General features: G+C 56.8%; 2 protein-coding genes across 11 annotated transcripts; one reads left to right on the top strand and one right to left on the bottom strand.

Moving 5' to 3' along the window:
* The first annotated feature begins 298 nt into the window (after positions 1 to 298).
* On the top strand, positions 299 to 9,497 carry PNCK (pregnancy up-regulated nonubiquitous CaM kinase). Of its 10 annotated transcripts, XM_027053270.2 has the most exons (14): positions 323 to 1,720; positions 2,170 to 2,297; positions 4,566 to 4,729; positions 6,410 to 6,479; positions 6,727 to 6,858; positions 7,099 to 7,173; positions 7,265 to 7,424; positions 7,565 to 7,688; positions 7,865 to 7,940; positions 8,035 to 8,147; positions 8,237 to 8,315; positions 8,405 to 8,492; positions 8,637 to 8,781; positions 9,120 to 9,497. In XM_027053270.2, exons 4-13 carry the CDS (start codon positions 6,412 to 6,414, stop codon positions 8,772 to 8,774), a joined length of 1,053 nt encoding a protein of 350 aa, XP_026909071.1. In that variant the 5' UTR covers positions 323 to 1,720; positions 2,170 to 2,297; positions 4,566 to 4,729; positions 6,410 to 6,411; the 3' UTR covers positions 8,775 to 8,781; positions 9,120 to 9,497. The 10 variants fall into 10 exon arrangements, 9 of the variants coding, with proteins under 9 accessions (XP_026909069.2, XP_026909071.1, XP_026909074.1 ...); XM_027053268.2 differs by having other exon boundaries at positions 315 to 1,720; positions 6,410 to 6,858; positions 9,124 to 9,497; XM_027053273.2 differs by lacking the exon at positions 4,566 to 4,729.
* On the bottom strand, positions 5,508 to 6,413 carry LOC128311454 (basic salivary proline-rich protein 4-like). Its single transcript, XM_053201668.1, has one exon. It carries the CDS (start codon positions 6,411 to 6,413, stop codon positions 5,508 to 5,510), a length of 906 nt encoding a protein of 301 aa, XP_053057643.1.
* Positions 9,498 to 16,756: the final 7,259 nt, after the last annotated feature.

Genomic DNA, 16,756 nt, shown 5'->3' with positions numbered 1-16,756 from the left:
GCACTGCCAAGGCGAGCTGGGCATCTATGGGGTGCGAAGTTCATGGACTGGTCCTCGCCTCCGGCCAGGATGAATCGGCGGGAGTCGCCCCGAGTGGGAGCTGAAGGCCGGAACTCTGGCTCCTGTGGTGCTGCCCCAAGCAGCGCGTGGGAGCTTCCAATCTGCCAAGGACAGCCACAGCGTTCCTGGGGCTGGTGCTGACCATCTGAACAGGACACAAGCGGAGGGAGTTGCAGCCCTCGGGGTGGCAGCGGGGGCGGGAGGTTCTTGGGGCTTGGGGAAGGTATATCTTGCCCCCCTCTCCTCCCCGGGCGGGCGGGAGCCACTGGGGGTGAGTGGGGTGCCGAGGGCCAGGAGACCTTCCCCCCTGCAAGCCCGGTCTAAGCCTCCATGGCTCCTGCCAGGCCCCTGTACCCCCATGAGGCTGGCTCCCGAGCACGTGAGGGAGTGGGTGGGGGCCTCTCACCAAGGCCGCTTCGAAGTGACAAGCACAGGTTTCCTGGGCCCAAGGCAGGGGGGGCTGCCTTTCAGAGCCCAGTGAGGCTGGAGTTGCCGGAGGAGCTGAGGAGGAGGGGGAGAGGAGGAGGAGAGAGCCAGAGGGAGGGCAGGAAGGGGGTGTGAGCGGAAGGCTCTCATTGTCCGGGGAGGCCTGGGAATTGGACCCTGTGCCCACAAAGGCTGGGGCTGCGCGGCCCACCCGATCTCGGGTGGCCACGGCCTGAGGAGCGGGCCCGTGGGTGAGGGGGGTGCCCCACCCGGAAGTGGCTGGCTATCCCAGGGGCACCAGGAGATAGGGTAGGGGCACAAGGAGTTTTGGAATTAGAATTAGCTGGGAACAAAGGGTGGGATCCACCTTGAAGGGCTTTGTGCTTTCCACGACTGGGGTAGGGAGCTGCCCCGGGGCTGGGGGCTGGAGGTTTGGAGGGTCCCCAGGACTAGGGAGGAGCAATCTGAGCCTCCTACCCCTACGCAGGGCAGCGCGGGGCGGGGGGGGGGGGGCAGCTTCCCCTGTTGCAAGACTGCACATTAGTGTGCTGTATTTGACAGAGGGCTTCGGCCGGCTCCATTTTGACCTCACCCTTGCCAGTTGGCCTCTCCCTTCCAGCTGGTCTGTTGGCAAAGCACCCCCAGATGGGAACCGAAACTACCCCCTCCAGCAGAGGGACTGCCCCCGAGCCAGCAAGATCCCGCCCTGGAACACACAATCCGTTTGACCTTCACTGCCCACCCGCACGCACCCGCCTCCCTCCGCCCCACGTTTTTGTTCTACAAACCTGGAAGTATTCGCTGTCTTCCCGGTGTTGGCCTCACCGAACTAAGTCCCTTTCCTGTTTCACTACCCCTAGTTTCTCTGTCTTTGGAGTTTGGAGGGGCTGAACTTGGTGTGTTTGGGGCCCTCGAACCGGGTGCCTCTGTGCCCCGGCGCCCTGCCTACGCGTTGTTACAATAACCAACCAGTTATTAACCCAAGTCCGTAGCCAGAACTCAGATTTCCTCAGCTTGCCTCTAATGTCCTTGCTCTGCCCTGGGACCACACTGCATTTGTTGTCACATCTCCTCTTAGACTTTCTTCATGTTTAACCGCCTGGACAGTTTGGTTTGTCTGGTGTTTTTGTCACGAGTAGCCCGGGTGATGGTTATAGAGACGAGGAGCTGCCAGCATGACTCACCGCTGTATGTCGACCTCGGTCATCGGGCTGGGGTCGTGCCTGTACTTCAGGTGTCTCCACTTTAAAGTGAACCCCGCCCCCCCCACCCCACCCCACCCCACCCCACCCCACCCCCGCCCTGTCCAATCCCCTCATTTCCTAGTGACTTTCATCAGCCCCTTTCCCCCAATCCCGTTCAGCAAGGTGGTTGCATACATCTGTAATCCACCCAGATTCTTCGGTGGGTCTGCATTCCTTCCTGGGATCCCCCACTTTCCTGAAGGATTATTTTAAAATTTGTGTATGTTAAGCTTCACTCTTTCTGCTGTCCACTTCTCTGGGTCTTGACTTCTCCAGGGTGTCTGGCCTCCCAGCCCTAAACATCTAGGCTTCCCCCAGCCACCCGGGACTCCCCTGTCTCAAACCCTTGGCAACCCCTGATGTGGTCCCTGTCTCTACCTTTTTTGCCTCTTCTGGAATGTCACATAAAGAGAATCTTACACTATGTTGCTGTTTTCAGGCGGACTTGTTTCATCGAGCAGTTACTTTATCCATTCACCTACCTGAGGACATCAGGGTGGCTTCCAGTGTTGGCGTGATGATGAACAAAGCTGCTCTAAACATTTCCGTGCTGCTGTTTGTGTAGACGTAAGTTTTCAACTCCTTTAGGTAAATAGAAGCACGATTGCTCCCTCATTTGGGAAGAGTACATTTAGTTTTGTAATTTGCACTTCCCAGGTGCCTGCAGGGCTCGGTTAAGTGTTAACTGTCAGACCTGGGCTCAGGTCACGATCAGGTCATGATGGAGCCCCACATCCGGCTCTCTGCTGTCCCCCTCTCTCTCTCTGCCCCTCCCCTGCTCGTACTCTTTCTCTCTCTCTCAAAAATAAATAAACATTAAAAATATTTTTTGCACTTCCCTGTGGACGTAGGACCTCAAGCATCTCTTCCTATGCTTACTTGTTTGCATTTCTTTGTTTTTGCCCATTTTTTAATCGAGCTGTTTGTTTTCTTTTGTTGAGTTTTAAGAGCTCCTTGTTTATTTTGAATACCAGTCCTTTATCAGATTTGTCTGTTACAGACATTTCCCCCAGCCTGTGGCTTTTCTTCTCTTTCTCTAACGGTGTTGTTTGCAGAGCAAACATTGAAAATTTCGATACAGTCCAGTTTCTCACATTTTCTTTCACGGGCCATGCTTTCCATATTATATCTAAAAACTCAGGGCGCCCGGGTGGCTTGTTGGTTAAGCGTCTCACTCTTGATCTCAGCTCAGGTCTTGATCTCAGAGTTGTGAGTTCAAGCCACGCGTTGGGTTCCATGCCTAGCGCAGAGCCTTCTTAAGAATAAGGAAGTAAGTAAATAAATAAATAGGCAGATAGATAAATAAAAACTCATCACCAAGCCCACGCTAAGACAGATTTTTCTCCTCTGTTTTCTTCTAAAGGTTTGGTATTTTACATTGAGGCCTGTGGTCAACTCTGAGCTAATTTTTCTCTAAGGGGTCCCCTGAAAGGATTTTGAAAAGCTCTTTATCCCAACCACTCAACACACGTGTGCATTTTGAAGTTGACGTCTACAATATTTCAATGGATGTTCAAACAGTTGCAAAGGGTGTGCTTTCTGGTGTCTTATAAATACTGTTAAAAAAAAAAACAACACAACAACCGTGATACCACTTTTGACATGAGGCCAATGGCATTAAAATCACCCGGTGAACTGATCCCAGTGTCCATCTCAAATTCTTTCCATGTTCCCTTTGGAAGTTAGTTCTTTTCTTCGTGCCTCCACTTTTTGTCCGCTGCCCCTCAGAGACATCCCCTTGTGCTGTCTTTCTCCGGGCTTTTATTCCTCATGCTTTGTATTTCTCTGAAACACAAATGTATATAAATTACACTTCTTGTTCCAATCTGTGACCACGGGGCTCTGGTAAAATTCCTTCCGGCTTGACCAGAACAGCAGCCCTGGATCCGACCTGCTGACGTGTAACCATTAAACAAGCAAGTAACATGGGTCTCCAGTGCGTCCATTATTAGTCCAGGTGTCCGGGAACAAAGAGGACATACGGTCGGTGTGGGACGGGGCTCAGTATCAGTTCCATTCCTAAGAATGAACATGCTGCCGAGGGCTGAGACCCCTGGAACCTTCTTGAGTTAACTGGGGGGACGATTGGGAAAGGGCTGGGGAGCAGGAACTGGAGGGATCATCTCAGACTTACCACGTTTTGGACAGAGACAGGTGGGAGCTGAGTTCTGGAAAGATGATTTTGAAAAACCTCTGTCGGCCCCATGGACTCTCTTGAAAGGCTTTGTGTCAGGGGCGCCTGGGGGGGTTCAGCAGGTTAAGCGTCTCACTCTGGATTTCGGCTCAGGTTGTGATCTCATGGTTGGTGACATCGAGCCCCGTGTCTGGCTCTGTACTGACAGCACGGAGCCTGCTTGGGATTCTGTCTGCCCATCCCCCCCCAACCCCTCCCCTGCTCATGCTCACTCTCTCTCTCTTTCAAAATAAATAAACTTTAAAAAAAAGAAGAGACTGGGCGCCTGGGTGGCTCAGTCGGTTAAGCGTCCGACTTCGGCTCAGGTCGTGATCTCAGGTTCCGTGAGTGCGAGCCCCGCGTCGGGCTCTGTGCTGACAGCTCGGAGCCTGGAGCCTGCTTCACATTCTGTGTCTCCCTCTCTCTCTGCCCCTTCCCTGCTCATGCTCTGTCTCTGTCTCAAAAATAAATTAAAAAAAAATTAAAAAAAAATTTAGAAAAAAAAAAAAGAGACTTTGTGTCATGCCAAGGACTACAGACACACCCCTGTGAAGATGCATTCAGCAGGCAGTTCCCGTGACTCCATGAAGCCTGTGCAGCACTGACCTGTATGGATGTACTCCTGTCAACAGCCAGAACAGCTGTCCCCCCATCCCTGGCAGGGCCTGGACCCCCTAGGAGGAGTGCCAGACCGAGATGGGACCGGATGGGAGGAATCAACTAATTGTTGCATGAAGGATTGAATGTTGCACTAATTTCCCGAGCTGGTTCAGCAGAGACACTTTCTGGGAGTGGATTCTTTGATGAGGAAGACAAGACAGAGAAGGTGATTTTGCAGTGGTGGATCTCCTGAAGACAGGGCAGGCAGGGTGGTGCTCTACACACTGGGGTGGGTGGGCAGCGGAGGCCTGTTTGAGGAGGTGAAATTTGAGTTGAGACTGACAGAGTGAGGGAGCAAGCCAAGCAGGTATCTGAGTGAAGAGCATTCCAGGCAGAGAGGCAGAGAGTGCAAAGGCCCTGGGGCAGGTGCATGTGTGGTGTGTTTGAGGGCCGGTTAGGAAGCCAGTGTGGTTGGAGCTGGCTAGAGCTAGTTGAGTGAGCGGGAGACTGGGTGGAAAGGGGCCAGAGCAGCGATAGGGAAGGGGGACCGATCATGCAGAGCCCTTAGGCCACCATAAGCACTTGTGCTTTGCCTCCTGGCCTGGAGGGCTGTGGAAGGGTCCGGAGGTCCGGTGAAACGATCTCCAGATATAGGAGATGCTCTGGCTGCTCGGTGGGAAAGAGACTGTGGGTAGGAGGGGTGAAGGGTGGGGTCCGAGGACAAAGGGACCCCAATGGGGAGGCTGTTGCTGTCCTCCAATTGAGTGCGGGTGGTGGCTCAGGCCAGGGTGGCAGAAATGGCAGTGGCAGGGCTGGCGCGAGGGAAGAGACCTGAGGGCACGCAGCGAGCTATGTCAACATGTGGGTGAAGAGACAGCAAAAGTCGGTGGTGCAAAGGCCCTGGGGCCGGCCCAGCCAGGCCGCCAAGGGACCGGGAGCCGGCAGGAACCGGCACGAATGACTGAGGAGGGAGGCGGTGGGGGCCGGCGCGCCGGCCGATTGCCTTACAAGGCGCCCTGCAGCGCCGCGGCGGCGCTCGGCCACCGCACGTTCGCTGTTCGCTCGGTCGCCAGCGGCCGGCGGGGGCGCGCGCGGAGGGGGCGGGTCCGGCGGGGCGCGGGCGGGGGGCTCGGCGCGGCGGCCACTGCGCGAGGCGACGCTGCAGTTTCGGCTCCAGGTCCGCACCCGGCGCTCCCGGGCGCGGGCGCGCGCGGGCGGGGGCGCGTGGGAGTCCCGGCCACGGCCGCCGCAGCCCCCGCGCGCCCCCGCGCACACCTGTCAAGCCCGGCGTGGCCCACGCAGCTCGGGACGTGGGAGGCCCAGGCTGCCGAGTCCCTCCCGCCCCGAGGCGCCGAGGGCCTGGCTGCACTTGGGCGGCCGCGTGGGTGGCCGCGGCTGTGGCCGTGGCAGGCGGCTGGGCGCGGGGGTCGCAGGTGCATCTTGGGAGGGTTGGTGGCCTGAGTCGCGAGTGCCTGTGAGCGCTGGGCCTTGGGTGACAGGTCTAGGCCTGGGGGTGTGGGAGGGCCGTCTGTGGGCGCCGTGGATGGGGGTGGGCCCAGAGGGGACGGGGTGGGGGTGCACGGAGCCTTCTGGAAGCCGGCCGATCGCGGCTGCCTTGGTTGTATGGAGGCAGAGAAGGGGTGTCTGGGCGCTGATCGCCGTCGAGGTGCCAGAGCGGGGGTGGGGTGGGGGCTCCGGATGGCGGCCTCGTATCTGGGAGGGGAGGAAGGTCTGCGGTGGCCTCGCTGGGAGTCGCCCACCTGGGAGTGCGGGCCTGGGCGGTGGGGGAGGGGCGAAATGCTGCCGGCCTGGGGCTGGGGGCGATTTACGCGTTTCTGAGCAGGGCTGCCACTGAGGGTGGCCTCACGCAGGGGGCCTCCCTCCATCTCTCCCCGACCCCCCACAGACATGCTGCTGCTCAAGAAACAGACGGAAGACATCAGCAGCGTCTATGAGATCCGGGAGAAGCTCGGCTCGTGAGTGTGTGTGTGTCAATGAATGTGATGTGTGTGTGTGTGTGTGTGTGTGTGTGTGTGTGTGTCAGCGAATGTGTGAGTGTGTGTGTGGGGGGGCGGATGGGTGGCCTGGGACCGGGAGGGCCTCCTCATCTTCTTCAGCTAGGAGGGCCCTTCCCCCTCCGCACCTCTGCTTTCCCTCCCCGCCCCCTCCTTTCCTCCTCTTCGCCTCTCCCCCTCCCTGCCTGCCTCCCCCTCTCTGCCTCAGGGGCGCCTTCTCTGAGGTGGTGTTGGCCCAGGAGCGGGGCTCCTCACACCTCGTCGCCCTCAAGTGCATCCCCAAGAAGGCCCTTCGAGGCAAGGAGGCCCTGGTGGAGAACGAAATCGCCGTGCTCCGCAGGTGCGTGCTCGCCCCTGGCCAGGCCTGTGCCTTCAGTGCATCCCCACGACCGCCTGGCCCCAGGGCTCTGCCTTGCTGGACCAGGCAGAGGTGGCCTGTGCTAGGTAAGCGGGGTAGAGGCCAGAGGAACAGAAGAGGGAGGGAGCCTTCCCTGGGGCCCCGGGACGAAGCACTCCGAGGCCCCGAGAGGCCCAGAGGGGGCTGCGGTGGCCCATACGGGCCTTTCTATTGCCATTGCAGGGTCAGCCACCCCAACATTGTGGCTCTGGAGGACGTCCACGAGAGCCCTTCCCACCTTTACCTGGCCATGGAGCTGTGAGGAGGGCAGGGGCAAGCTGGGGCGGGGGGGGGGGGGTGGCTGGGGCTGGCGCTGGGTGGTGAGTGGGGGCCGACTGGCCTGAATTAGCCGAGTCCCTGCTGCCCTCAGGGTGACGGGGGGCGAGCTGTTTGACCGCATCATGGAGCGTGGCTCCTACACAGAGAAGGACGCCAGCCACCTAGTGGGCCAGGTCCTGGGCGCCGTCTCCTACCTGCACAGCTTGGGCATCGTGCACCGAGACCTCAAGGTGCCCGTCCTCCTGCTTGCCCGCCCGGGGCCATGCCCGGCATCCCTGTGCACCGAGGGTCTGGGGGACTTGAGGGTGCCCAGCCCCAGGGGTGGTGCCAGGGCTGACCTGGCACTTTCTCCGGTGCCCGTGTGTCATAGCCGGAAAACCTCCTCTACGCTACACCCTTTGAGGACTCCAAGATCATGGTCTCCGACTTTGGCCTCTCCAAAATCCAGACTGGCAATGTGCTGGGCACCGCCTGTGGGACCCCAGGATATGTGGGTCAGTGAGGGGGGCGCGCCCTGAGACTCACTGGGGCTTGAGGGGGCTGGGGGACATGGTGCCAGGGGAAGGGTAGGCGGTGGGTCATCCCTGGGGTCGACCAGGCTGAGCCTGGCGGCACTGAAGCCACGGCACGTGTGCGTGCGGGTGTGTGTCTGTCTGTCTCTGGCCCCCAGCCCCGGAGCTCTTGGAGCAGAAACCCTATGGGAAGGCTGTGGATGTGTGGGCCCTGGGTGTCATCTCCTACATCTTGTGAGTGACCGCTGGGAGGCTCCTCTTCTGCCTGCCTGCCTCCTGCTGGGTCGGGGAGGGCCCGGCAGCTGGGTGATTCATGTGTGGGTGCCAGGCTGTGTGGGTACCCCCCTTTCTACGACGAGAGCGACCCTGAACTCTTCAGCCAGATCCTGAGGGCCAGCTATGAGTTTGACTCTCCCTTTTGGGATGACATCTCAGAATCAGGTGAACGTGAAGCTGGCCCCGAGCTCAGGGAGGGGGCAGTGACGAGGGCAGCGGGGACGGGGTGGGCTGACCTGGCGTCCCCACTCCAGCCAAAGACTTCATCCGGCACCTTCTGGAGCGAGACCCACAGAAGAGGTTCACCTGCCAGCAGGCTTTACAGCATCTTTGGTGAGTGGGGCCCCTGCCAAGCTCTCCCGGGACCAGAGGGCCCATACCCTCAGAGACTCCCCTGCCACTGACCCGTGGCCTCCCCCTAGGATCTCTGGGGACGCAGCCTTTGACAAGGACATCCTGGGCTCAGTCAGTGAGCAGATCCAGAAGAATTTTGCCCGGACTCACTGGAAGGTCAGTGTGGAGAGGGGCCTGTGGACCTGGCTCAAGGCTGTCCCCGCCTCTCAGGGGACGGCCTCGGTTGCCAGTGGCCTCTGTGGCCCTCAGAGTCTTGGGGCCATTGCCGGGGCATGGCCTGATGGCCCTCTCTCCCCACAGCGAGCATTCAACGCCACTTCCTTCCTGCGTCACATCCGCAAGCTGGGGCAGAGCCCGGAGAGCGAGGAGGCCTCAGGGCGGAGGACGGCCCGCCACAGCCACCCTGGCCTCGGGTCTGGCCAGCCCCCCAAGTGGTGACGCCCAGGTGTGCGGGCGTGGGCCCTGCACCCACTGAGAGCTGACCCCCGAGTGAACTGAGAGGAGGGCGGGCTCTGTGTGGCCACCTCGCAGAGCAGAGGACTGAGGACCGAAGGTGGAGGTGGAGGGAAGGAGCCGGGGTTCTGGCAGAAGCAGACGATGGAGGCCAGAGGGAGCGGGTGGCTGCAGGGATCATGAGGAGCCTGATGGCAAGACCCGGGGCGGGGCGGGGCGGGGAGCACTGCTGCTGAGAACGAGACTGGGATGGGGGGGGCGGGGGCAGGCTGGGGGAGCCTCCTGACCACCCCCTTCCCCGTGCTCCTCTCTCCTCCCCGCTGCCCCCAGGCAGATGCTGAGGCCGAGTGCCCTGACTCCTGGACTCCCTTCCTGTGGGCGGGCCCTTTCAGTCCCCTTTCCCCAGCCCCAGGACCCTGGGCTGGCCTCTGCTGGAAAGTTGGAGATGTGTGGGTGTGGCACATGGCGCTGGGGCAGGAGTGGGTCTCCCCCCTCTGCCACCCAGGCTCCGCCCTCGCCCGGGGGCTGGCGGGGTGCGTCCTCGGAGATCCCGCTCCACTGTCACCGCCACACCCGCTCTAGATGCCGAAGAGGCTTTCCGGGGGCAGCTCTTCCCGCAGGCTGTTCTGTGCTTTGCTGACTGTGGTGGTCCCGCTTGTGTCGTGGCCCTTGAGTTTTCCCCCAAATCAATAAATACAGACAGAGCGAGGGGGCAGTGGTGAGCTGGAGGGAGGGGTAAGGGACAGGGATGGGGGGATGAGGGCGGAGGGGATGGATGTCACCTGTGGGAAGGAGACCAAGGAGGCAGGCCCCCTGCCCGCGGGACCCGGCCACGTGACCTCGCCTACGGCCCCCTGAACTTCTGCTCCCTCCTGTCATGGCAGGCGAGCTCCCAAGTTGTTCAAGAATTTCCTGTCCCGGTCCCCCCAAAGCACCGGCGAGAGGCGGCCTGGCTGGCCAGCTCCGCCACCCCAGCGGTCGGCCTGCATGTGGCTGTGGCTCCTTGAGAGAAAACGGAGGCAGCTCAGGCCTTGTGGGCTGCCAGCCGAGGGCGGTGGCGGGAGGCCAAATGGGGGTCGCTGTCTCTGGGCCCCTGGGGTTGGGCTGCAGGACAGGCTGGGAGGGGCTCACGGGCAAGTGGAGGCCCGCTGTAGCTGGAGGACGACCAGAGCCCTGGGCTGTGGCCTCCAGCCTCTCCCTTCCTTCCCCCACTCTTCCGCGGCCCTGGCCAGACAGAGAGGGGTTCCAGCGGGCACCTTCTTGTGCGGAAGCCTGGGGAACCCCGGCCTCAGAAGGTGGAGGCGGGGCTCCTTAGCCAGGAGAGGGCGCCACTGAGGCCTCAACGTCTGTACTGTACTGTGGCTTTGGAACCCCTGTGCTCGGGGCAGCGACGGGGAGGGGAAGACAGCCTAGGACATGGAGGCTGGGTTGGTTACGGCTTGTGGCACGTGGCACGAAGGGCGGCGGCCGGTCCTCCGGCCTGTGCGGCCCCTGACCCTTGCAACCCCACTGTGGGTGAGCCAGGGCTCCGGCGCCCTGCTGGCCAGGACCCCCAAGCCTCTCCTGGCCCTGCTGGGCTGGCCTCCTTCCTTCCTCCACGGGGGAAAGAGCTCTCAGAGTTCTGGGCGCCCCGGTCACCCCTCCTCTGCGGCTCCCTGTCAGCCCCCATTGCGGAGGCTGACCCAGAAGACCTTTCTCTTTGTCAGCCTTTAGGACCTGAAGGGAGGCAGTTAGACCCGTGGGCAGTTAGACCCCAGCGCTGGCCTGGGTCTCGGCGGTGGGGGGAGAAGGGGGAGGACTGGAGCAGCCTTTGGGGTTGGAGCCAGGGGCCTGGCCTCCGCGGAGAAGAATGGCCAGGCGCACGGCGCCTCTAGGTAGCCGCAGACGGGCACCGCCCGGGGTGGGCATGCCCGCCCGCTCATTCTCAGGCACACAAATCCCTCTGCAGCTTTCTCCTCCAGCCCCCATCCTGCCCCGTAGTGCCCCATGCGCAGCCCCCACGGGGCCCTGAGCCCAGGGCAGGTCTGGGGGCGGGGGTGGGCAGCTTCCTTTCCTGTCCCCATGGCCACTTCTAGGCCATCCTTCGCTCCAGGCTTTTGGGTCACATAATCCAGTCCTCCCGTGCCTGCTGTTTCTGCCCACGTTCCAGGGGACCGGAGGCAGCCAGCGCCACGGCCAGGTCTCGACGGCTCGGTCTCCTCGCCTCCAATGAGCTGTCTGGCCTCCGCTTAGCTCCCGTTTGGGTCCCGGTCATCCCCTGTCCCGCCACCTCTGACATCCTCACACTGGACTCTCATGACGCCTACCTGTTCTTGTTTTGTGCATCAGATACTGATTCGGCCTCTACTTTGTGCCAGCCGCTCGGCCCACCGTGCGAGGCACCTGCCCTCATGGAGGCCCTGTGATGGAGGGGTGGGCTTACTCAGATGATAAGAAAGACCTGAGCTGGGCAAGTAGTGTGCTGGCTGCTGAGGGAGCTCCGAGCACAAGTGCCGGAGCCTGCCTTGCCGGGGTCGCCCTGCTTCGGAGGTGGCCACATCATCGCTGCGCTTGGGGCTGCGGCTCCGCCCGTCCTGACCCGGGGTGCGATTTGGCCTCCGAACAGCAGGCGGCGCCATGGCTACATCGAAAAACCGTCCATCAGCCCTCCCTGTCCTTCACCACCTGGGGCAGCTGCTCAAAACCGTTCCTCTCCTCCAGTGCCCCCCACCCCGCACCCGCACCCCAAAATCGGGCCCTGGGAAACTCCTCACTCGGGAGAGAAGTGCTGCGCCGCCCATCCGGGAGCCAGGAGATAGGGGGACCCCCAGGTCCAGCAGAGGCGGCATCCTTTCATCCCCCCCCCCCCAGGCCTTCCCATCCGAGGGGGCAGTTTGTGAGAGGAAAGTTTTGGGTCGCCTGGGTGCCTAGGCCGTGAGTCTGGCCGCCTGCGAGACAGGAGGGGCTGGTGCGGCCAAAGACAAGAACTGGGGGTGAGGGGGTGGAGGAGCCTGGGGGGCTCTGTGAGAGCATTTCAGCCTTGGGTAGCAACAGGTGCCCAGGCCCGGCAGGGTAAGGGCTGGGCCCTAGTCTGTGAGCGGTGGCGAGCCGCCGGCGGGATAGCAGGTGCTGAGCTTGGACAGCTGGAAGAAGTGGGGCGCTGTGAGCTGGGAATGGAGCCCAGGTGTCGGGAGGACCAGTCCAGAAATGAGAGGTTCCAGACCGCACAGGGCGGGCCACGCACTCTGTCTTGGAGCAAACCTGTGGGTGGCGGGGTTTCTGGAGATGCTCAGCCTGTGGGTTCACGCTCCCGGTGGGGACGCCGGTGGGGGTGGGGATGGTCCTGGGAGGCCTTCAGGGGCCAGTGATAGGCTGGGGGTGGGGAATGAAGGAGCCGTCCCCGGTGGCCCATATGTTTGGGACCATTCGCCGAGAGGGGTTGAACGGCTGGGTTTGGGGGAGAGACGAGACTGGTTTTGGACATGGTAATCTGAGGTGCCCAAAGGGGTGCCAAAGAGACTGTTTCTCATCCTTCTTTGCAAATGTGGGTCCAGCTTTATATTGAGCATCTGCTGTGTGCCAGGCAGTTTCAGAGACCTTCACACGTATTAACTCAACCTCTCTGTATCATCTTCACTTTACATGTCGGGAAACAGGCGGAGAGGCCGAGTGACTGAGCCAAGGCCACACAGCCTTGTGCTTTGCCCCCCTGCCCGCCTCTGTGCAAGGGAGGAGGGCTCGCCGGGAGCGTGAGGGTGTACGTGGGGACTTGGGGCAGGACTGGTGTCAGGGACACATGTCTGGGGGCCATGTGGGACTGGAAAGATGGAGACCTCTGGTAGGGGACTGGATGGGAGGGGAGAGTACGAAGGAGTCGAACCCGGGGGAGAAGCAGGCCCGTTCGGGAGACGAAGGGGCCGGTCGGGACTCAGCCCCTCCTGCCAGCCGCTGCACGGGCACATGGCTGCCACGTTCTCCACCTAATCTCAGCTCTGTCCGGGCCGTCCTGCCTCCATCCCTGTCTCCTTGCCCAGGTGGGCAAGACACGAAGTGCGGAGTATTCGGAGAGAGCACGTAGCCCGGTTTGGTTGATTGAGGGCAGTGGCGGGAAGTGGCTAGAGATGGGCCTGGAGATGGAACTCTCTCAAGAGGGCGCTGGGGAGCCATCGGAGGGCTACTTGGAGGCAGTGCGCCGATGGGATTAGATTTTTGCTTGAAGAGAGGTTTTCAGGATTCTTCAACCCTATCTGGCCCTTGGCGATCCGTACAAAAGCCTCGCCTGCAGATCTTGTCTCCAGGCCTCGTGGGGATTTTGGTAGCTGTCCTCACGCCAGGGAGCCCAGCTTGCCTCCCACGATGCCCCACGTAGAGGCCCGATGGCTCCTTCTCAGTTTAGCCTTGTTCCTTCAACTGTTGCTTTATATCCTTTAAGTTAGGTCATTGAGTGCAGATGAATTTAGAATCGCTCTATGTTTCAGGATAGTTGAGTATTTGATGCTTTAATACTGTCATGCTTTGCCCTATGGTCCTTTCGCCTGATAGTAACATAGCAACTATTACTTCCTTTTGGTTAATATTTGCCTGGTATATCTTGTTTAAGCCTCTTCCTTTCAGAGTTAGGATTCGTTTTAGTTTTAGCGAGCTATTATTCACGTATCATAAAATTCACCCTTTCAAATGTACGACGTATTGGTTTTTAGTGTATTTACAAACGTGTGCAGCCGTCAACCACGATCTAACTCTGCGACATTTTCATCACCCCCTCCCCCCAAAACACCCCTGTCGCTGTTAGCGGTCACTTCCCATTTTCCCCAACACCCCCGCTCCCCAAGCCCCCCGGCAGCCACTAACCTACATTCTGTCTCTGTGGATTTGCCTATTCTGATATTCCACGGAAATGCGATCGTACAATACGTGACCCTTTGTGTCTGGCTCCTTATGTTTAGCATAACGTTTTTGAGGTCATCCACACCGTGGCGTTGCGAGAGTACTTCACTTCGTTTTTTATAGCCGAGTGATGTCCCACTGTATGGAGACGCCACATTTTGTTGATCCGCACGTCCGTTCGTGGACATTTGGGTTGTTCTCTCCTTTTGGCGATTGTGAATGGTGCCGCCGTGAACGTTTCTATGCAAGTTTTTGTGTGGACATATGTGTTCAGTTATGTTATTTGATAGCATTCACCTATGAAGTCTCCTGCGCTTGGATTTTCTTTGTGGAGACATTAGTTATTTTAATTCCAGCATAGCTAACAGCGTTATATTAGTTTCAGGTGTACAATACAGTGATTCAACAACAGCATCCCACCCAGTGCTCAGCACAAGTGTTTCTTCATCCCCCATCACTGAGTTCACCCATCCCTACACCTGCCTCCGCTCTGGTCACCGCCAGTGTAGTCTCAGATATAGCTAAACGTCTGTTTCTTGGTTTGTCTCTCTCTTTTTATTTTGCTCGGTTTTTGTTTTGTTTTGTTTTTGTTTCTTCAATTCCACATATGAGTTGAAATCGTGTGGTACTTGTCTTTCTCTGCCTGACTTATTTCACTTTAGCGTTATATTCTTTTTTGGTGTGTGTATAACAGCTTTATTTTTTTTAAATATGAAATTTACTGGGGCGCCCGGCTGGCTCTGTCGCTTAAGCGTCCGACTTCGGCTCAGGTCATGATCTAGCGGTTCGTGAGTTCGAGCCCCGCGTTGGGCTCTGTGCTGACAGCTCGGAGCCTGGAGCCTACTTCGGATTCTGTGTCTCCCTCCCTCTCTGCCCCTTCCCTGCTCATGCTCTGTCTGTCTCTCTCTCAAAAGTAAATAAACATAAAAAAAGAAATATGAAATTTATTGTCAAATTGGTTTCCATACAACACCCAGTGCTCCTCCCAACAAGTGCCCTCCTCCCTGCCCATCACCCACTTTTCCTCTCCCCCCTCTCTCCCCACCCCCCATCAACCCTCAGTTTGTTCTCAGTTTTTAAGAGTCTCTTATGCTTTGGCTCTCTCTCACTCTAACCTCTTTTTTTTTCCTTCCCTTCCCCCATGGGTTTCTGTTAAGTTTCTCAGGATCCACATAAGAGTGAAACCATATGGTATCTGTCTTTCTCTGTAGGACTTATTTCACTTAGCATCACACTCTCCAGTTCCATCCACGTTGCTACAAAAGGCCGTATTTCATTCTTTCTCATTGCTAAGTAGTATTCCATTGTGTATATAAACCACAATTTCTTTATCCATTCGTCAGTTGATGGACATTTAGGCTCTTTCCACAATTTGGCTATCGTTGAGAGTGCTGCTATAAACATTGGGGTACAAGTGCCCCTACGCATCAGCACTCCTGTACCCCTTGGGTAAATTCCTAGCAGTGTTTAGCATTGTATTCTCTAGCTCCATCCACATAGTTGCAAATGGCAAAATTTTGTTTTTTTTTTTTTTTAAATTAATGTTTATTTATTTTTGAGAGAGACACACACACACAGAGTGCGAGTGGTGGAGGAGCAGAGAGAGAGGGAGACACAGAATTCGAGGCAGGTTCCAGGCTCCGAGCGGTCAGCACAGAGCCCGACACGGGGCTCCAACTCACGAACCGTGAGATCGTGACCTGAGCCAAAGTTGGCCACTTAACTGACTGAGCCACCCAGGCGCCCCCAAATTTTGTTCTTTTTTATGGCTGAATAATATTCCACCGTGTATATATACCACCTCTTCTTTATCCATTTATCTATTGATGGAGACTTGGGCTGCTTCCATACTTTGGTTATTGTCAATAATGCTGCTGTAAACATAGGGGTGCATGTGTTCCTTTGAATTAGTGTTTTTGTATTTTTTGGATAAATATCCAGTGGTGCAATTACTGGATTGTAGGGTAGTTCTATTTGTAGCTTTTTGAGGAACCTTCATACTCTTTTCCACAGTGGCTGCACCAGTTATCATTCCCACCAACAGTGCACGAGGGTTCCTTTTTCTCCACATCCTCGCCAACACTTGTTGTTTCTTGTGTTGTTGACTTAGCCATTCTGACAGGTGTGAGGTGGTGTCTCATTGTGGTTTTGATTTGCGTTTCCCTGATGATGAGTGATGTTGAGCATCGTTTCATGTGTCTGTTGGCCATCTGGATGTCTTCTTTGGAGAAGTGTCTGTTCATGTCTTCTGCTGTGGGAACATTTTAAATTACTAATTCAATTTATTTGCTTATTATAAGTCTATTCAGATTTTCTATTTTTTAAAGTCAATTTTTGTTATTTGTGTCTTTCTAAGAATTTGCCCATTTCATCTGCATTGTCTGATTGGTTGCCATACATTTGTCAAAACGTTGCTATAGAATCCTTCAAATTTCTGTAGGTCAGTAGTGATGTCCCCCTTTTCACTGATCATGGTAATCTTTTTTCTTGATCAGTCTAGGTAAAATCAATTTAGTTGATCTTTTCAAGGAACACACTTTGGTTTTCATCAATTTTCTCTATTTTTCTTCCTTTTTCTATTTCATTCATTTCTACAGTAATCTTATGTTGACTTGCTTTAGATTTGGTTTGCTTTTCTTTTTCTAGGCTATTAAGGTAGATCACTAGGCTGTTGACTTGAGATTTCTGTTTTGCCGGTAGAATCATTTAAAGCTATAAATTTCCTTCTAAGTACTGCTTTAGCTGTATCCCATAATTTTGGTATGTTGAATTTTCATTTTCATTCTGTTCAAGGTATTTTATAATTTCCCTTGTAATTTTTTCTTTGACTTGTGGGGGTTATTTAGCAGTGCTTTGTTCAACTTCCAAATATTTTTGAGTTTCCTAGGTGTCTTTCTTTTTTTGATTTCTAATTTAATTATGTTGTGGTCACAGAACATATTTTGTATTATTTCAATCCTTTTAGATGTGTTGAAAGTTATTTTATGGTGTCCATTATAGTCTGTCCTAGAGAATGTTCCATACATATTTGAAAAGAGTGAATCACTGCATTTGATGAGTGGAGTGTTCCATAGATTTTAGCTAGATCAGATTTGCTGATA

Source organism: Acinonyx jubatus, chromosome X (assembly GCF_027475565.1).
Source record: "Acinonyx jubatus isolate Ajub_Pintada_27869175 chromosome X, VMU_Ajub_asm_v1.0, whole genome shotgun sequence".
In the NCBI taxonomy this organism is placed as follows: domain Eukaryota; kingdom Metazoa; phylum Chordata; class Mammalia; order Carnivora; family Felidae; genus Acinonyx; species Acinonyx jubatus.
The sequence above is the reverse complement of the archived record's forward strand: the minus strand, read 5'-3'. Positions and strand labels throughout refer to the sequence as shown.